General features: G+C 31.6%; 2 protein-coding genes across 3 annotated transcripts; one reads left to right on the plus strand and one right to left on the minus strand.

Annotated features, from left to right (window-relative positions):
* The first annotated feature begins 1,858 nt into the window (after positions 1–1,858).
* Positions 1,859–4,852, plus strand: LOC114394573 (inactive leucine-rich repeat receptor-like protein kinase CORYNE). 2 transcript variants are annotated; one of them, XM_028356188.1, is made up of 2 exons: positions 1,859–3,565; positions 4,249–4,852. In XM_028356188.1, exons 1-2 carry the CDS (start codon positions 2,652–2,654, stop codon positions 4,556–4,558), a joined length of 1,224 nt encoding a protein of 407 aa, XP_028211989.1. In that variant the 5' UTR covers positions 1,859–2,651; the 3' UTR covers positions 4,559–4,852. The 2 variants fall into 2 exon arrangements, with proteins under 2 accessions (XP_028211989.1, XP_028211988.1); XM_028356187.1 differs by having other exon boundaries at positions 1,862–3,565; positions 4,246–4,852.
* A 2,067-nt stretch (positions 4,853–6,919) lies between these two features.
* Positions 6,920–10,676, minus strand: LOC114395331 (serine carboxypeptidase-like 45). The gene is made up of 10 exons (XM_028357079.1): positions 10,235–10,676; positions 10,016–10,117; positions 9,783–9,878; positions 9,253–9,345; positions 9,083–9,162; positions 8,605–8,886; positions 8,361–8,485; positions 8,034–8,126; positions 7,801–7,918; positions 6,920–7,350 (listed from the first exon to the last, which is right to left on the minus strand). Exons 1-10 carry the CDS (start codon positions 10,479–10,481, stop codon positions 7,201–7,203), a joined length of 1,386 nt encoding a protein of 461 aa, XP_028212880.1. The 5' UTR covers positions 10,482–10,676; the 3' UTR covers positions 6,920–7,200.
* Positions 10,677–19,033: the final 8,357 nt, after the last annotated feature.

A 19,033-nucleotide genomic window follows, 5' to 3' on the forward strand; every position in this document is an offset into this window, starting at 1 on the left:
TAATATCTCTGGCATTTTAAGAAAATAAAGAGAATACTTATAAAATAAGACCACAATTCACGAAATCTTATATTAAATATGGTCCTGATAATTCCAATTTGTATAAACTTATTAAAATAATACTTATAGGGAAAAAATAGAGAGGCAAATAAATTAAAATCAAATTATGTATTTTTACTTTTGGAGAATTTAAATAAGAGAATTTCTTAAAACTTGAGTTAGATAAGTTGATTTTAATTTGTGGGAGATTCTTTTTTATTATACGTCTTTATTTTTTTCTCAGTATTTTTTTTTTTGGAAAATTTTACCTAAACTGAAATTAAGCATTGTGGAGAATACTTTCAGGGAAAATGACTCAATGATTTAGCGTGTGATTTAAGCATAAATTTTGGTACAAGAGTTTGATTAACTATTAATTAAATTAATTTAGAAAGGTCAAGGTCATTTTCACACAATTCTATTCCCTTGCTCGAGACCACTTTTCAAGTATAAATTTATGACTAATGGGTCAAAACATACAATGCCTTGTGTAAATAGTTATGAACGATATTAATATTTTTATGAAAATGATAGTTGCACCAAATATGTGAAATTCGCAATCTGAATTATTTGTTGCATTTGGCTTGGTTTCATTTTGTTAGGTTATTATTATTATTTTTTTTTAAAAGGAACTGACTGTATCCAATTATATGTCTGTTTTTAAAATTTGAAAGAAATAGTTTTAAACCATTTAATATAGCTATAATATATATTTAAGTTAATCTTAGCTATATATTTTGTATTAAAATGTATATTTGCTATAATAATTAACTCTAGTAATTTACCAAATGGATATTATTTGTAAATGCTTGATTTGGGTTCTACTAGTAATTTAAAATCTACGTACTTACTATCATTTCTGATTTCAAAATGTCTCATGCCACAAATGAACAAAACAATCATGATAATTTATTCATACTATTATTGCTTGCTCATTCACTCACCCCACAGTGCTAGATCCTCGGACTCGAATAAATCATTTATTATGCTTAGATAATTCGATTTATTTTTATTCAATGCAACACTCATTCAATTGCACTACCCTCCTATTCCTATATCACATTAATATGAAGAGTTAATCTTATCCTCTCGATTCATTTTCTTTTTAAATTTAAGGGGTATAATGAGAAATTAATTTTGACTATTAAATTTTAAAAACAATCCAAAAATGTCGTAAAGAATTTTTTCCTATTCCACGAGAGAACTTGAAAGTTAAAATTTGATTAAAATCTTATTAAAGGCGTTCCTAATCCTAGCAACTTCCACCTATCACAGAGAAAAAAAAAAAGGAAAAGAAAAGGTAAGATAGAAAGAAAGAAGGAAAAGTAAAAGCATGCAAATATAGAATTATAAATACTAAAAAATATTGTTAAGATATTAGTTAAAAAATTATTAAGATACACAAAATTATATTATACACAATTTTTTATAATCTTTAAAATAAATATTTTTTATTTTATTAATATCCTAAAGATATTAGTTAATTAACATTCATATATTATTATTTGAAATTGAAACGTAAGTAGTAATTAAAAGAAAATTATTCGATCGAAAAAGAGATAACTTTATTAATGACACACACCAAACATACCAATCGCTAGAGTTGTTAACCACTCACTCATATAGCATATCACAAATTCCCATGCAACCTTAATTCAACGGTCCAGATGCAGTCTGATGAGATCAGACGGTCGAGACGAACTGTACATTCTCCCTCTCACGGATTTCGATGTTTCTCTTTTGGACCAAATGTGGGGCCCACATAGTACTGTGTCCTGAGTGCTGGCTACTCACAAAGGCGGGAACCAGTTTTTGTCGCAGAAGAGGTATGGCTCTTTGTTTGTTGTCATCAGATGAGAGAGAAACAAAACAAAGAGACAATCACTGAATCACTCTCACTCACTCTGCATGCTGTGTGCGTGACTCTGTCATTGTGTTTTGTGTTTTAAGCACTTTGCAGTTTAGTTTCTGAGGAGCGTTTTTTTTTTTTTCTTTCTTATGAGTGTGTGTCTGTTCTTAGTTGCTGTTATTGTTGTTCAAGTTTCGGTTACTACTACTACTACCACATGTCCATGCCCCTTCAATTTCTGTTCAACTTTGTGACTTTTTGTTTGGTTTCTAAGGAAAAAGATTGCAACTTGTTTCTGGGTCTAGTTTGCTTTTGGTTGGGTTTGTTAGTCACCGCTGGCAACTCGGAATAGTGGGTTTTTTTTTGGAGGGTGTTTTTTTTCTTCTTTTGGAGGTTCAAATTCTTGTTCTGATTCGTTTGAAGGTGGGAAATTTATGGGTGCTGAGAGGAGGAAAAAGATGGGATTTGGTGGAATAAATGTAAAACTATTCGGCGACAACATGTCTGCTTGCTTTTTTGGGACGGCTTTCTTGTGAAGATTTTGGGTTTAAAAGGTTGAGGAAGATGCTTATGCCTTATGCTTATGCTTGCAACTTTTTTTTTAAAACCCATTTTAGCATCAAGTATAAAAGTTTCTTCTTGGTCTTGTTTCCAAGTGTTTGAGGTGATGGGGGTTTTGAGCATGTGAGTGATTCATGCCTCATTTTGGAGCTTCTGAGATTGGTTTCTGGTTGTGGCTTTGTTTGTTTTGCGTTGTGCTTTCATGTTTAGGAAAAGGCACACCCTTTCTTCTCTTGCAAGGGAATTGTTGGCATTTCAGCCACTTTTTCTTCTCTTCTTGTTCAGCTTGCACCACAACACTATGCAGTGTCAAGGAAGGTTGAGTAAACATGTTTCTTCTGAGCCTCCCTCACCTTCTAGGTCAACACCATCACCACCATCTTCATCAGGATACAAGGATGACCCTAGGAAGATAATTTTGAGCATGGTTTTAGGAGCAGTCACTGGACTAGTTTCTTCTGCTCTCTTTGCACTTGTGGTTCGTTGTGTTGTTCAGTATCTGAACCGCACACCAATCCTCAAGGGACCTGTCATATTCTCCCCCAAAATTGCCCCCATGACACTCCAATCAGCTTTGGCAAAGGAAAACCACTTGCTCGGTTCGAGTCCTAATGGGAAGTACTACAAAACTGTGCTTGACAATGGACTCACTATTGCAGTCAAAAGGCTAACACCCTTTGAGAGTAATTCCCCGGAGGCTAAGAGAAAATCAGTGAAGAGGCAGATACAAACTGAGCTTGAGCTTCTTGCAAGCCTTAGGCATAGGAACTTGATGAGTTTAAGGGCCTATGTTCGTGAGCCTGATGGGTTCTCATTGGTTTATGATTATGTTTCCACTGGGAGTCTTGCTGATGTGTTGAGTAAAGTGAGGGAGAATGAGTTGCCCTTTGGTTGGGAAGTTAGGCTCAGGATTGCTGTTGGTGTGGTGAAGGGTCTTCAGTATCTTCATTTCACTTGTGTGCCTCAGATTCTGCACTACAACTTGAAGCCCACAAATGTGATGTTGGATGCTGAGTTTGAACCTAGATTGGCAGATTATGGGTTGGCTAAACTTCTACCCAATTTGGATGGAGGAAGTTCTCTCTACACTCCTCCTGAATGTTTCCATAATTGCAGGTAAGACAAATTTCAATCATACTCATTCACTAGTGTTTTGAACTTGGTCTGTTTCTGTTCTTTCACTTTTTTACACCAATAGGGTAATTAGGTGGTTGATATTGGGAATTTGTTTGATTCGTTACCTTTTCAAAAGCTCCACACCTCATTGGTTTTTTGCCCCCTTTGTAGCACCCTAATGAAAGACTCTTGTTTTGAAACGAAATTATTATTCTGTAATCTGTATTGTCATTGTATCATTTGCTGATTGAATTTGGTATTATTTAATAAAGACTTTGCTATTTGTTTTTGTAACTACCCATTACTTCCTGATGTCAAGTTTTAGACCTTAGGCAGTTGGCACTAAGTCTGGTCCAAATGAATAATATAGTTTATAGTTCACATGCTGCAAACTACTAAACCTAGATTGGTGAGTGAGACGGCAACTAAATTATAATAATAATTGACAAAGGTTTTTTTTCCTAATTTAACTTGGAATACTTCTAGTTTTTCAGTGGTGTATATCTGGATGCATCAATATCAATAGCAATAAGTAATAACAATAAAAGATTGCTTGATTGATGGCATTGCATATATGGGTATGATATTGCCAATAAGATGTTTATTTTAACTTCATTCCATTCTTGTATATGTGGAGCTTCATGGTATTCAGATTGAATGGTGTTTTTTGGCAATTTCAGCAGGTACACTGACAAAAGTGACATCTTTAGTTTTGGCATGATACTAGGTGTTTTGTTAACTGGTAAGGATCCTACAGATCCATTCTTTGGAGAAGCAGCCAGTGGGGGAAGTTTGGGATGTTGGCTGAGACACTTGCAGCAAGCGGGCGAGGCGCACGAAGCTCTAGATAAGAGCATGTTAGGGGAAGAAGGTGAGGAAGATGAGATGCTAATGGCGGTTAGGATTGCTGCTGCATGCCTCTCTGATATGCCTGCAGATAGGCCTTCTAGTGATGAGCTTGTTCACATGCTAACGCAACTGCACAGTTTTTGAACCAAACCTTGATTCTTCTGTTTCTAGAGATTTTTTTTCCCCTTCTCTTATCCCCTTTTCTGTAATAAGATGATAGGGGTATTTGATTGGTGGCCATGATTCTGGTGTAATTGATTGTTTTCCGTGATCTTGGTTTTCATGGTGTGGTTTCAAATATTCCATTTTCTCTTTCTCTATTGTCTTCCCTTTTCTTTTGGCTGGTTTTGCAGGTTGTGGTTGGTTTAGATCACACTAGTATATTATGTTTGTAAATGACTAGTCATGTTAACAAGAGTTTTCTTTTCTTGCCCAGTACTATAGCTGTATCCTAGAGGAACATGCCATGAATGCCATTAACATAAAACCGTTTGCTGATAATGTCTTTCTGAGTTCTACTTGCAATGTGAACATATAAAATATCTCTTTTCTCCCCCTGATTTGCTTATCTAAAATAGAAAGCATTTTATGCAAACTAAGCATTTATCAAGAGGTAATGACACAATTGCGAGATAAGAAAAAAAAACATGGAACAACATACATTAACCATAGGAAAGAAAAAAAAAAAAGAGGAAGAAAGAGTTGAACATTCTATCCAAATGAAATAGATAACGGCAAGGGCATGAAAATGGAATATCCATAAATTGGTGGGTTCCAATCAAAGGAAAGAGGGAAAGTCGGCATACACAAGCCATAACTTTTTGTGGTTTCCTTAATTTGGTTTTTCTCATGTGGCACAACTCAATCATTCAGATATTCGGTACTTGCTCCAACAAACGAATAAGAGCCAAAATAGAACAAATAGTTGGTTCTTAATCATGCAAAAAATATGAATGGTTATTGTTGAAGGGGGCAGGATCAATAATGTATCACACAAACTTTTTTTTTTATATAAATAATGTATCACACAAACTTTCACCTTAACCTAAACAAGTGATAGTGCATTCACACGACAAGTGAAATAGGTAGATGGAATTTTAATATTAATGTTAAAAAGAAGCTATAACTGTAAGAAACTTAAATCTGATATGAATTCAAACAAAAGGTGGCACCAAACGGGAAATATTATTATAAAAAAAACACTTTAAGTATGTGTGAAAAGCCTTTATCTCAATGTTTTACCATTCCTAAATATGACGTCTATAACTCAAGTTACAATCAAATAATTACAGAGTTGCGCGGGGGAGTAACAATCTGAGTTTTAGCTTAATTTGTCTCAACTAATGATTATGATATTCTTCTCTTTAAAAAGTGGAAATTTCTTCCAATTAACTTCTATCAAAACTTTGTTTTATTTAAATGTATTGGATTCAACTTCTTTTTTTTAGCTAAAAGAAAAAGATAAACACTATAAGAAACGACGATTTAACATACATCACAAAAAACAATAACTGATGAGAGCCCAAACACCAAAAGGAACAACCAAAGTCATACAAGTATCTGAATTTTACATTTGGTTTTTGATAAAAAATTTCTTTTTATTGAGTTTCTAATAAAACAAAAATTTTATATTTGATCCTTCACACTTTTTTAATCCCTAAAAATTAACGAATTTTGTGCTCATTTTCTAATAATTTATTTGTTATTAATTTTTTTTCAAAGGGATCAATAATAAATGAAAAAAGTTTATTAAGAAACAAATACAAAATTTGCTAATTTGTTAGAAACTAAAAAATAATACAAATGATAAAGAATAAAATTTTTATTTTAAAATTCAAATATTTATTAGGCCATTATTGTTTATTAATTGAAATCTAACGGTCCTTCTCTTTAAATAAAAATTAATTATATGTGGTCCCTTTTAAGTTTTAACATTTTGAACTTTTTAAATTCCTTTAAATTAAATATTCATCTTCAATGTTCCTTAAAATGAAATTTCCTGAAATTGTTCCATTAACCTCTATCAATAATTTATTGGCCTAGTAGTGTACCTTCCATTCAGTGCACCAACTTTTCAAAAGCTAACTAGTGCATTTTGTTAGTCTACTCCATTGTGTTTTAGGAAGATACATTTTGAATTATGGTTAGCCATTACTCCTCATTAGTTTGCATAACAATAACACGGTATCTCATTGGCCTAGGTCCCGCAAGACAGACTATAATCATTCCATATATTTGCTTCTTTTGACCCAAAAAAAGTGTAGTTTAGCCAATTGAAAAATGCACTTCTAATTATGGTTAGCGAGTTTGCATAACTATAAGCAGGTGATGCTCATTTTTTTTTTTAAAATAAGGTAATAAGTGTGTATGAAGTTCCATGTTCACTGAGGGATTAAGATTTTTTTTTAAAAAAAAAACTACAGTTCTGAAACACTTGTTATCAGTGTAACTTTCTTTTCCCCCTTTTTTTCTAGGTGTAACTTTCCAGAATTTACTTGAATAATAAACACAACAAAAACAGAAGATTATTCCATATGTTGCCGATTAACATAATTAAGAGCAGACAGTTACTGCTAGTTACGTAATGCAGCTTTATAAAAAGTAAAAGTAAACAATGCACTGTGACAACCAAAAAAAAAAAAAACCACAAATTACCTCCCTTCTTACTTGAGAACTTTACAAAATTTTCTACACTTGAAATGGGGCACCATTGATTAACTGTGAAACGAACTTAACTACAATCCAACAATCACATTTTACCGACACCACCAACATATATATGCATTTCAAATCTCTTGTGGTAGAGGTCCTCCTTCTAAGAAGGACTTGAACAGCACAAGTGATCTCTCGGGCTGTGAAAATGGAGCTTCATGGGATGCTCCCCTGATGGTGGCAAATGAAAGGATGTTACCATAAACTTGAGTCCACCCACCCACCTGAGACAAACATGCTACATTTCATAAGTACAACAAAATTTCAATGATTAAACAGTATATGCACTCAGTTTTTATAATGTCATTCAATCACAAATTGTTGTGTATAAGTTGAATTTAATTACTATATACTATTAAAAAAATTTACATGTCAACCAATTTAGAAATCATGATAAAAACATGACTTTTAAGATAGTTATTATCAAACTTAACAAAATTATCATTCATATATGTTAATTTATTATTGGATGAACAATTTTTATATTGTTAGTGCATAATTTCTTTTTTTTAGTAAGTTTGTTGACTTTTACAATAGTTATCCTGAAAACTATAACTACCATGATTTTTTTTTTGGTTGACATTATAAAATTATTTACATTGATGTTAGATAATAAACTCAAATTCAATGTGATCAGTAGTAAACTCAGCTAAACTCAGCAGAACAAGGTTCACCTGCTGCTTCTCAAACCACACCCTGTATGGCACAGTGGTGTTCAATCCTAGTTCTTTTGCCAATTTATGTACTAATGTTCTACTTCCAGTCAGTGGGATAACTGAGTCCTGATCACCACTGCAAAACAACAATTATCAATTCATTCTCAAAGGCAATTATACACACTCTAATCGACGCCAAATTCATTTGATCTAGAATAGAATTTTCACTTGATAAGGATGTAAACATGTACCTGTAAACCAATACTGGTATTCCCTCCTTGACTAGCTTCCCCACAACCGTGATTGTTGGTATCTCCAAGTCACGCAGCTCATAATCCAGGACACTGATGGATATATCATAATCATATAGCATAACATTCATGTTAACAAGAGACAAAGCTGTTGGGGAAAGCATTAAGCAAGCTAGAGATGAAATGTTGAAAAAAGGACAAATTCAGTCCAAGACTCGAAATAGCAACACTAAAAGACATTCTCATATGAAGAGAGGCAAGGTAGAACACAAGGTTTAACTCAATTAGTTCCTGAACATGTTAACGAAGGCTAGATAGGAGAATTACTTGCTGCATGCAGACCATCTTTGGACTCCAACAAGATGAGCATGCAAAGCTGACTGCACATCTTTCCTGTTCAGATAATTCACTGTTTCATCTTCCACACATACATCTATGGTTTCTGTGACTTGCTGTTTGACAACAAAAACAAAACCAGAATTTCATGCCCTCAGTACTTTGATTGAAGTTAGATAGAAAATCAAGTGGTTGTGACAGTTGGAATTGAAGAGAAGCTATAGGATAAACTCACCTGGGGATTGAGGACTTTGGTTTGTGAGAACACTGAAGACAAACAAACATCAAGGGTCACATCATATTTGTCGACAAATCTACTTGTTTCCGTACTAACTTGGCTCATAACACTTGAACAGGTAGGAGAAACAGCACCATTATAGTATTCCCTCACATATGTTGAATAGTTACAAACAGAAGTGAACATCTTGTACGTTGTATCTGAAATTAATCCATGTGACCAGAAGAACTCAGCTCTCGAATTGAAATCTGTTGCAAATTCTAGAACTGGATTACCAAGCTGCACCAAAGGAAACTAACTAGCTTCAGATGCCTGAATTCCTTAGTCAAATTGCATAACTGATGAATCTTCAGCTGAACTTTTTTGCTTTCTAGTTTTCAAAATCTTAACGGATATCAGAAGAATAAAAGCAAGCTGACACCTGGCAGGAATAAGAAAAGAAGAATAATTGGAAGTTTGTGCTCTAATAACTCACAGCAATGCCTTTTAAATTGAACAACTTCTCCTTTCTGTTGAATCGGAGCATAAGCTCAGCCAGCTGAGGAACATAATGGCCTAATCATAAATTACAAAATACATAAATATATGAATATTTTAACCATAGCTTCTTCATAAATGAAAAACATAAATAGATGGTAGTGTTACCTGCATAGCTTTCTCCTACAATGAACAAACTTCGGTTTCTGTATTCTGGGAACTTCATAAACCAGTTTTGCAAGAACACCAAGTTATCCCCGGCTATAAAGAGAAAGACAAAAGTGTTTCAGAAAACCAAGGCAATCTTTAAAGGAGCATATCTGTTTATTTTGTAAAGAAAAGCAGCACTATTTAGGAAGTGGACAAGGCATAACTGTAAAGTAAAATAGCAGGTTCTGATATAACATTATGTTAATAAGCAAAACTTTGGGCAAAGGGGTCAGGACAGAATTTTGTAAAAGGTAAAGATAACAAACAAGAAAAGCAAAAGGGAGACGGTGAGAACTAATTAAGAAGAAAGAAAGTTGACTCGGATCTTCCTTTAGTAAACTCTTTCTTTAGCCATGTGAAAATGCTTGCACCTAATGGTTCTTTGCCAATTACCATTCAAACCAATAACATTGAAAATTATTTTAAGGGGAGACTAAAAAGTAAAAAGTTGGTAATGTCAAATAGAGGTGTGAACATTAAAAACTTGCCTGTAATTTTATCATTCACACCCTCGTAAGAGGAAGTATCAGTTGAGTAAGAGAATCCAACTCCAATTGGCGTTTCCAAATACAGCATATTCGCTTCTGCAACTCATATGTGCACAATGCTAATCAGCATATCATATTCTCAAAGTTATGCTAAAACTGAAACCACCCCATTAATGGAAAACAATAGATATGCGTAGACAAAAATTTGTTCAAGAAGATAGATAGGTAAGTACCTTTGTTCCAGCTGAATTGGTTTCTAACCAAGCCCTCTCCTTTGGGTCTAAATGGTCCATTCTCTGAAAATGCACCAACTCCAAGAGAAGAACAACCAGGCCCTTCAAAAGAACAAGACACAACACAAAGCATAAGTCACCAAACTTTCAAATTCTTATCTGATTGAGAACTTTTTTATTTACAGGTGTGAAAAGAAACAAGAAGTGACTGAGGAGCACCTCCATTGAGCCAAAGAACAAGGGGTTTGGAAAGTGCATCTTTTTCAGCTTCAGCAAAGTAGAAGAAGAGTGCACGCTGGTTTTTGTCATCAACGGTTACATAACCTGAAAACTGATGAAACTGAACATGGGGTTGACCCGGTAAGCGAGTGATCCTATGGTGAGAGGGTGAAGGGTGCACAATGCCAAGCTGAAGGAGTAGGAGTGCTACACACAATGCAATGGAACTCCAAAGTAGAGAACACATGATTTGGTTTGGTTTCTGCTTCCCTTCTTTCACTTTCAGTTGCAGAACACAAAAAAGCTTGCAGCAAGTTGTTGTTGTTGTGTGTGCCTCTATTGTGTATATAAAAAGTAGGAACGTTTTTGCTTTTTGTAAATATTATTATTATTATTTGGAGTTTTGGTGTGTTTTGAAATTTGGGGTTGGAAAATGGCGAAGGAGTGAAAGTACAGTGAACTGTGGAGTGAAGTGAAGTGATGAGTGAAATGTGGTGATTTAGATCACTGTGCAAATGCACATGTGTGTGTGACAATTTGATATGTTTTATTATTGTCATTCATTCACTTTTTCCCCCATTCTCACTTTTTTTATTTTTTCAAACACCCATTCTTCTTCAAAATTTATTTGGATAATAATTAAATGAATGCATGTTATGGATCTTATCATTGTTCTCCACAGTTATCTGCTAGAATTATTTTTTTTTCAGTTTATCCGCTAGAACTTTTTTAAGTAAATGTGTTATGTTTGATAGAGATGACAATAATAGAGAAAATAAAAATATTTAAATTAAAGTAGAATTAAAATATACCATAGAAACTGTAAGATCTAAATGTAATTCATATTATTTTTCTTTTATTCTCCTTTTGATCTTCCCTATTTTCTTTCAACCAAACAAAACATTACTTTATATTTATACTACACGACGGATAAGACTAAAGATAAGTATTTTCAAATCTTTATGATTAACCTAAAAAAATTGAAAGAGAATTTTAAGAAAATAGTCTTTTTTCGAAATAGGTTAATTTTAACAAATAATTATTTTTAAAAACTGTAAATAAAAATCTTTAATTTTGAAACAAGTTAATTCAATTAAATAAATCGATTGAAATGTGCTTATAAATCATGCGTCCCATCAATATCTGACTAGTTAAAGGAGTTTGGCAAATCAAATGGAGATTAAATTGGTTAGCTTTACATATGGTGAAATACATTTAAATATAAAATTGTAAATTAAAACTAATTTGAACACTTAAGTATATGTATTTTTAATGAAATGTAATTCATATAAAATCCAACTAATATATGTTAAATAAATCTGTGGGAACATCTTAAAAACTAATCATGGATAAAAATCATTCAATAGTATTAAAATATATTTGTAACAGCCATTATCATTATATATATGTTAATTCCTATGATACATAGTAAATACAACCAACTCTCTGATTTTGAGACAAACACGTGAGTGGTGAATAGCAAGTGGAGCGTAGAAAAGTAACAAAACCAAATAGAATAAAAGTGACACTTTGTTGTAGGAATCTCCAATTTGGAGGGAGAAAAGAAGTGAGACACGGTATAGTACAGTATGTATATGAAGCCAAGAGACAGATTGAAGTGAAATGAGAAGAGAATAATGGGTGCAAAAATGTGCCTGCATTTGCATATGAATATGAATCTGATATATGATATGTATCGATCTGGTAGCAGATTGAGTGAGGTTTGCTTTTGTTTGACCTGTCTGTCAAATAAACAGGACTACCAACCGTGAATGAAGAGTCATGTTTGCAGTTGAATTATGCATTCATGCATGGGACCTCCCTACCACCACCATTAAAGCTAAAGCCAATATTTGCATAGTTACTATCAATGTTATTAAAATCCAACCTAAACTGGTCGGTTCAATGACCAATTCGATTTTTAAAGCATTGATTATTATCACACCATTCTTTTTACATTGTTTTATATTATATTTCTCCAAAACACTAATGGATGTAGGGATGGAAATAATTCAGGTCTTGGGACTGATGCTTTAAAATTTTGGTAAGTTTGTATTCAACCTAGCTAGTGTTTGCACTCAACCTCATCGTTTAGTGCTCAATCAAAAAAATTTCTCCATAAAATAATCATTGAAATTCATAAAATGATGATGTTTATGTATAAACTTACAATCAATTTAAAATTCCTAAACAAACTAATTTGCTATCAGATTTAAATGAAATTTAAATTAACTAACTAAACAAACATATAGAAGATAAAATATGCAACAATAATAAAATCACCATCTAAAATTTGTATAATAGACTTCATTCTGTGTTATTGATCGTGCTGTTGAACTCCATTTTCTTGATATTTATCTTTTTCTTTAACTTAGAATTTAGCAAACATTTTTAGTAAAGCAAAGTTAAAAGAAAAATGAGATTCATGATGTACGTACTAACAAAAGGAGTGAGAATATATACAACACTTGGTGTAAAATTTTAATTTTTTTTCCTAACTAGGTTAATTACTCTTTGAAAAAGTTATGAATGAAGATTCTTTGGAATCCTTTAAGGTAAAATCTAAATCATTATATATCTAGTTAACTGAATAACAGACAACGCAGGAATAAATCTTACGCAAGTCTTTTATGGACAGACTATTAAAAGAGAAAGCAAAAGAACAAGAAAAATAATTCTTAAACTCTAATTATTACATTTTAAGTAATTAAGATAATGCCAAATGTAAAATCAAAATTTTAAGATTTAAATTATTAAACTCTAAAAGCAATTAAGAAATGGATCATATGGTTGGGAAATGTGAAGGAAGGTGAAACCAAGAGTAAAGCTCCTTTAGTATTGAAATGGCTGCAATTCACATTTTCGCAGCTTCGAATCTTCGATGTTCTCACGAATCTCGCCTATCCTATTTATTTATTTAATGTACTTTCTAATTAAGAAGATAAATTATACATTAATTATAACTATATACTTTAATTCTACGATTTAACTATTAATATATATGTCATTAAATTAGATTGACTCAATATTGTCTTATATATGTTATCATCATATCTTAATTGAGTCAAATTTAAGTTGAAAATTTAACAATAATAATGCATGAGTTACTCTTTATTTTAAATATTTTATTAATATTTTTAAATTTTTTTATCTCTTTTTTAATTATACTATAAATCTTATTATATTTTTATTTTTTTCTTCCTCTATGTAGATGTAGGATATCACATGAGTCTCTATCAAACATTTTTCAAAAATTCGATCAAAATTTAATTTTGAGACAAGGTGAATCCGTTTCCATTTGTGTCACAAACACCCTTGATTTCCATGCATGTGTTGTATAGGAAGAAGAAGAAAAGACGTCATGAGGGTCAGGGATACCACGTTCCTTCGCCTGCAACAATCTGTACTGGGAACTAATTCAATAGGTGGAGCTTTAGCCACAAGTTTTTTGTCCAAATTTCAGTTTGGAAATTCTTGTGCTTGGTTTTTTGAACCACTATTAAAATGTCTTATTACCTCTAATGCAAATTATTAATTGTATAGAGCTAACTCTGCGTATTTCTATTTGTAATTGTTTTGGTTCATTCTCAACCATAAAGTTTATTTCATTTTTTTGAAAAATGACTCCTCATTACTATTTTTGGTGATGTACAAAACTATTCAACTCTAATGATAGAATTACTCATTTCATGTAAATCACTTCATGATTGCTACATATGAATCATATGATGGATAGTCGACCCCTCGTGTCACTAGCAAGCAAGACAATCCTTTCCATTCTTTGGATAAAATAATTTCAAGGAATATCTAAATCATTACCTTTATACCAACAAGTCGATAGTAATTAAGACTAGTATTAAATATATTCTTTTTAATTAAGGTTTTGAGTTTGAATTTTATAAATAAAAAAATATAATTGAAAAAAAATAATTTTAGTAAAAATGATTAATTAGATTTTTGAATACACATTAATTATAAATAAAATTAATGAATATTTTATACCAATAAGATAATTAAAAAAAATAATGACCTTTACACCACAGCGTGAAGCAACACAAGCACCTCAGTCGCATGGTCCCATTTTTTTCTTTTAAATTATTTAATTTAGTAGCAATTATAAGAAGAAGGAAGATGATGGGATAAAGGGGAGAGAAGAGTAATTCAATGGTACAATACAAGATGAATCCATATCTAAAACCAATTCATAATTTCAATAAGCTAAAATACTAAGCATGTTTCATGGGTAGTATATATATGTTCTTCTAATAAAATATTATTACATCTAATTTATTATACCTAATTATATGCTTCCCAAGGTAATTAAAAACTGTGGCACTCATGGGGGAGTAAATAAGAACAGAAGTTTTGTAAAAAGGTACAAAAATGATAACAGAAAAAATAAAAAGAAAGAAAAAAGGAAGATTGGAAATTGTACCTTCTTGCTTTCTTTCTGAGGCATGCAGGTGATGATGTAGTAGAGAATAGAATATGGAGGTCACATTTGTTGGTTATGATTACCACTTGACCGTGTTGGGTTAAAGCTTCTCCCTACTTGTTTGTCAAGACAAGCTTGTCTTCTTTCTTTCTTTTTAACCAACCACTGCTAAATCTACCATTTATGAAATCATAAGGCCATGTTTCCATGGCTCTGAAAAGCATTTTTACCTATTTATTTCCCTCCTCAAAGTTCTTCAACCTCAATGCCCGATTGTTCTTTTTACCTTTCTGCTCTTGGCCCATTTAAACCAACTTCTGGAAGAACTTTTTCACAGCAAGACCAAGATTTTAGAGCAAAAGCCAAATATGAGATGAGCTTTTATCACATTTCTTGAAATATTGTTTTATTATTGACTAAAAAGTTATTAGCAATTGTAAAATATAAGTTTTACTTAATTATGTAATAAATTATATATACTTACATGTTTATGACTTCTTATAACGTGTTTGATTAGAAAAAAAGAATGTGTTGAAAAAGATTAACTGTAAAATATGTCACTGATTAACACTGCTCGACCATAATCGCTTATCATCATTTCAGTGCAATAATTACGGTGGAGCACAAAGATGGAACCATAAACATGCATCCACGTTGAGGAAATCATCTTGGCCTTTCGTAATCCTTGCTTCTGAAATGATGATGATTATCCGTGGTTAATAATCATGTGTTAAAGGGATAATAGAAGTATAGAACAATACTAAACACATTTTTATAAACAATTTAATTTAATATATAGTATTAAATATTAGTATTGAAATACATTATCAAAGCACAGGCTGTATATAGGACCATGTGACCGATAAAAAAAAAAAAGTGATTGTGTTGGATAAGACAGGGAAGGAAGAGAATGAGGTCAAAATCACCTTTAGAATGAATGGGTTTGGCGTGTTTCTCTTTCTCTTCTTTAACAGTGTGCAGCTTTCTACCCTACTAAAGGAAACGAAGGCTTTTTCCTTTGTCACAACAAGAAGGGTATGGTCTCACTGATCTGTGGCAGAGACCACTATATAAATATACATTAATTCAAATGCCGCATGCCCCTCATTCACACACATACATTCTATCTTTCTATCCTACTTTTTGGCCTATTGCCATGGAATGGGCATAGCATAGGTTATAGAAGCAAAATGGTTTGACAAATCAGCTAACTGTTTGTCTTTTCAACACTTAATTAATGGATAAACTAACTAGTGACGATAAGTATCTAATTAAAACTTAAATTTGGACTAAAGCAAAAATTGGGTATCGAAATAACAAATTATACACGCATTAACATTTGACCATCACATCACCCAGCACATGGATAAAAAAACACAGACGATTTTAACTAAAATAGTAGTCTTTCGAATTCGTTTTAAACATGCAATTATATTAAATATTTTTTTTATTTTTTTATTACTCATAATAATTATATCCTGCTAAAATAGTTTATCATCTACTGTCATTTGGAAGCAATATTAATCAGTAAGCAGATATGATGTTTTTTTTTTTTTTTATCAGCAGTAAGCAGAGATGTAGTATCAGAAATTATAAAATGGTTTTAGTACCATTATGATCCTAACTAATTCTGTATGACATAAAAGCATTATTAATTCTCTTTAATAAAATAAAAAACTTAAATCATGTTGAATAAATTAGACAGAATCATAGACATTTGGTAGTTCGAAACTATCTAATAAGTTTCCAATAACAATTGGTATTAATTATCCCCCACCAATTCAACGGCCTTAACAGTCTCATCCCATGTTCTACATCTGTTCTCGGTTCTTGTTTGGGGCATATTTCATTGGAGAAACTTCATTATGCCACCATGAATCTTTGTCCCGGTGTCTTACAAGGTACATGAGCTACACGACTATTTTTGAATCACGTAGTGCTTAGGTAAAACCCTACCAAAACCAGCCTCTAGATTCGTGATTTAAAATTTTAACACTAAATAAAATTGGCCTAAAACCATAGTTCGCATTAATGTGACAAACCACAGTTCTTATTTTCACATAATATTGATCACTCACGTCTGTGATTCTTTTTCGTGAACCCATTTCCCACATTATCAATATACTTGAACAGTTGAACGCGTCTCTTTCACGATCTTCTTTCCTTCATTTTCTTGTACGTTTTATTTATTTATTTTATAAGCTTTTTCTTGTACGTTTTATAACGTTGCTGCATGCAAATTTAGACATTCGTACAATTTGTTAATTTTTATCATTTTGTACAATTTAAACATGATATATATTTTTCTTTTCGTTACTGTACGATTTTTAATGGTAATGGTCTAATGGATGCCAATAACTATGCTGTGCCATATCTACAAAGAGCGTGTAATTGCTTTGTAGTCAACAATATTAATTTCATGTCCTGACTAGCTAATCATTTTTTAAAATTATTTAAGTTGTTTAAAATTGTTGTTAGAGCGTCCACTATGTTGCGGCCTTTTTCAATGACAGTAACAAAACTGGTTTTGGTTGCTGCTTGTTAGATGAATTTGGAAATTTCGTTCAAGACCATACAAAGTGGTTATCCACAGTGTTGGAGGTCAAAGAGGGGGAGGCTTATGCTTTGTTACAAGCTATGAAGTGTGTAGAGCAATTACTTTATAATGCAGAAATATTTGAGACAGATTGGAAGACTCTAGTCGAAAATTTAAGGGATGGAGGGATCAGCATTACTAAATGTGGTGTCATTCTTAAGCCATATCACACAAATGATAATGCTCATCCCGGTTTTATGGTTCAGTTTAATTTGCTAGTAGAAATGAAAATAAATTAAGTGGCTCATTTTTTAGCAAAAATGTCCATAGAGATGTCACATAGATGTAATTTCATTGTATTTTCCTTTGTATTCAACACATATATCAAAGGGAAATGCACTGGATCTTTTCTGTCAAAAAAAGCTATTTAAAATTGTTAGGAATTAATTTTTCTTTTTCACTTGTAATAAATATTTTAAGTAATATATATAATATTAAGAAAATTCATTAAAAAAATATATATTACTCTTAAACAAGACAACCATTGAAATTGAATTTGATGAGTGTTATCTTTCTTCTTACCCAACTCACTACGCACAGTCACAACGATGGACTATAAGTCAGGTTTGAATCCTCTCCCACCCGACACTCATATGGGTGTTGTTTCCTTCATCCCATTATTGCTTCCTTACTTCTTGTACTTCTCATTATATTTTGAAATGTACTTTTAAGAACGAAAAGAGAACTACATTAAACAATAGTAGGATTGCATGAAATTTTAGCCCTAACACATACATTGAGCCATTTAATTCATGGGTTATATAGGTTGAGATCTGCAAGTAATCGAACAAACCTGCACAGATCAATTACTTCTTACAAATATAAATTACTTGTTTGTTTAATATTTTATTGTTGGGTTTTTTTTTAAATATGAATTATTATTTAATATTTTATGTTTTATTTGTTATGTTTTTCGTTAGTCTTAGATATCTTTCAGTTTGTATCAATGTTAATAATTTTTCAACTTTTTAAATATTTAATTTTTTAGATTTTAGTATTTTATTATTCGATACAAGAACCAACAAAAAGAGACCTACTATTTAACAAGTCAAACCATTTAAATATAGGCTATTGCGAAGCAAATTAACTTATAGGAATGCTTATAAGATATTCTCTAATACACTCGTCCTAGATACTTTTGTCTCACCCATCATCCATTTTAGTCCAATCCAAACGGACATTAACTTCTACAGAAAGAACCCATCTACCCCTTACTACCACATTAACATTAGTTTAGTATTTTAAATTTCCTTTTATAAAAACATTTAACTTTGATTCAATAGTCTTCTTTAAACAATGCAAATTACAAATCTAATAACTTGTTTTCATTTTATTAGTAGCTTTTCAGAAAATAAAGGAGTGGGGGGAAGAAGGTGGTAAAAAATCTTCCACATCTTAAACAATGGGATATAATCTTATTTAGTTTTTTTTTAAAAGTTAAATTAATCATTTGCTTCTTATAATTTTATGATTTTTAGTTTTTTAGTCTCTATAGTTTAAAAATGATCTTTTTAGCCCTTATAATTTACATTTTAATTTTTTCTTAATCTCTTTAATTTTAAAAGTGATCTTTTTAGTTCCTATAGTTTCATAATTCTTACTTTTTTAATCCCATAATTTTCAAATTACAGAAACTAAAAAAAATTAAAATATAAATTATAAGAATTAAAAAAAACATTTTTAAATTAGAAGAACTAAAAAAATTAAAATATAAATTATAAAAATGGGATACGAAGAGCCTCTGGACAATGGGGTACGAAGTTTAGTT

The sequence above is a fragment of the Glycine soja genome, chromosome 18 (genome assembly GCF_004193775.1).
Source record: "Glycine soja cultivar W05 chromosome 18, ASM419377v2, whole genome shotgun sequence".
Lineage (NCBI taxonomy): Eukaryota > Viridiplantae > Streptophyta > Magnoliopsida > Fabales > Fabaceae > Glycine > Glycine soja.

What these genes read in the sequence shown, in the direction of transcription:
- LOC114394573 (XM_028356187.1), top strand. Translation starts at nt 2,652, where the DNA reads ATGTTTAGGAAAAGGCACACCCTTTCTTCTCTTGCAAGGGAATTGTTG. An exon ending in GAATGTTTCCATAATTGCAG is followed by an intron (nt 3,566 to 4,245) that starts GTAAGACAAATT and finishes TGGCAATTTCAG; the next exon opens with CAGGTACACTGACAAAAGTG.
- LOC114395331 (XM_028357079.1), bottom strand. Translation starts at nt 10,481, where the DNA reads ATGTGTTCTCTACTTTGGAGTTCCATTGCATTGTGTGTAGCACTCCTA. An exon ending in CCAATTCAGCTGGAACAAAG is followed by an intron (nt 9,879 to 10,015) that starts GTACTTACCTAT and finishes TATGAGTTGCAG; the next exon opens with AAGCGAATATGCTGTATTTG. An exon ending in TCAATTTAAAAGGCATTGCT is followed by an intron (nt 8,887 to 9,082) that starts GTGAGTTATTAG and finishes CCTTTGGTGCAG; the next exon opens with CTTGGTAATCCAGTTCTAGA.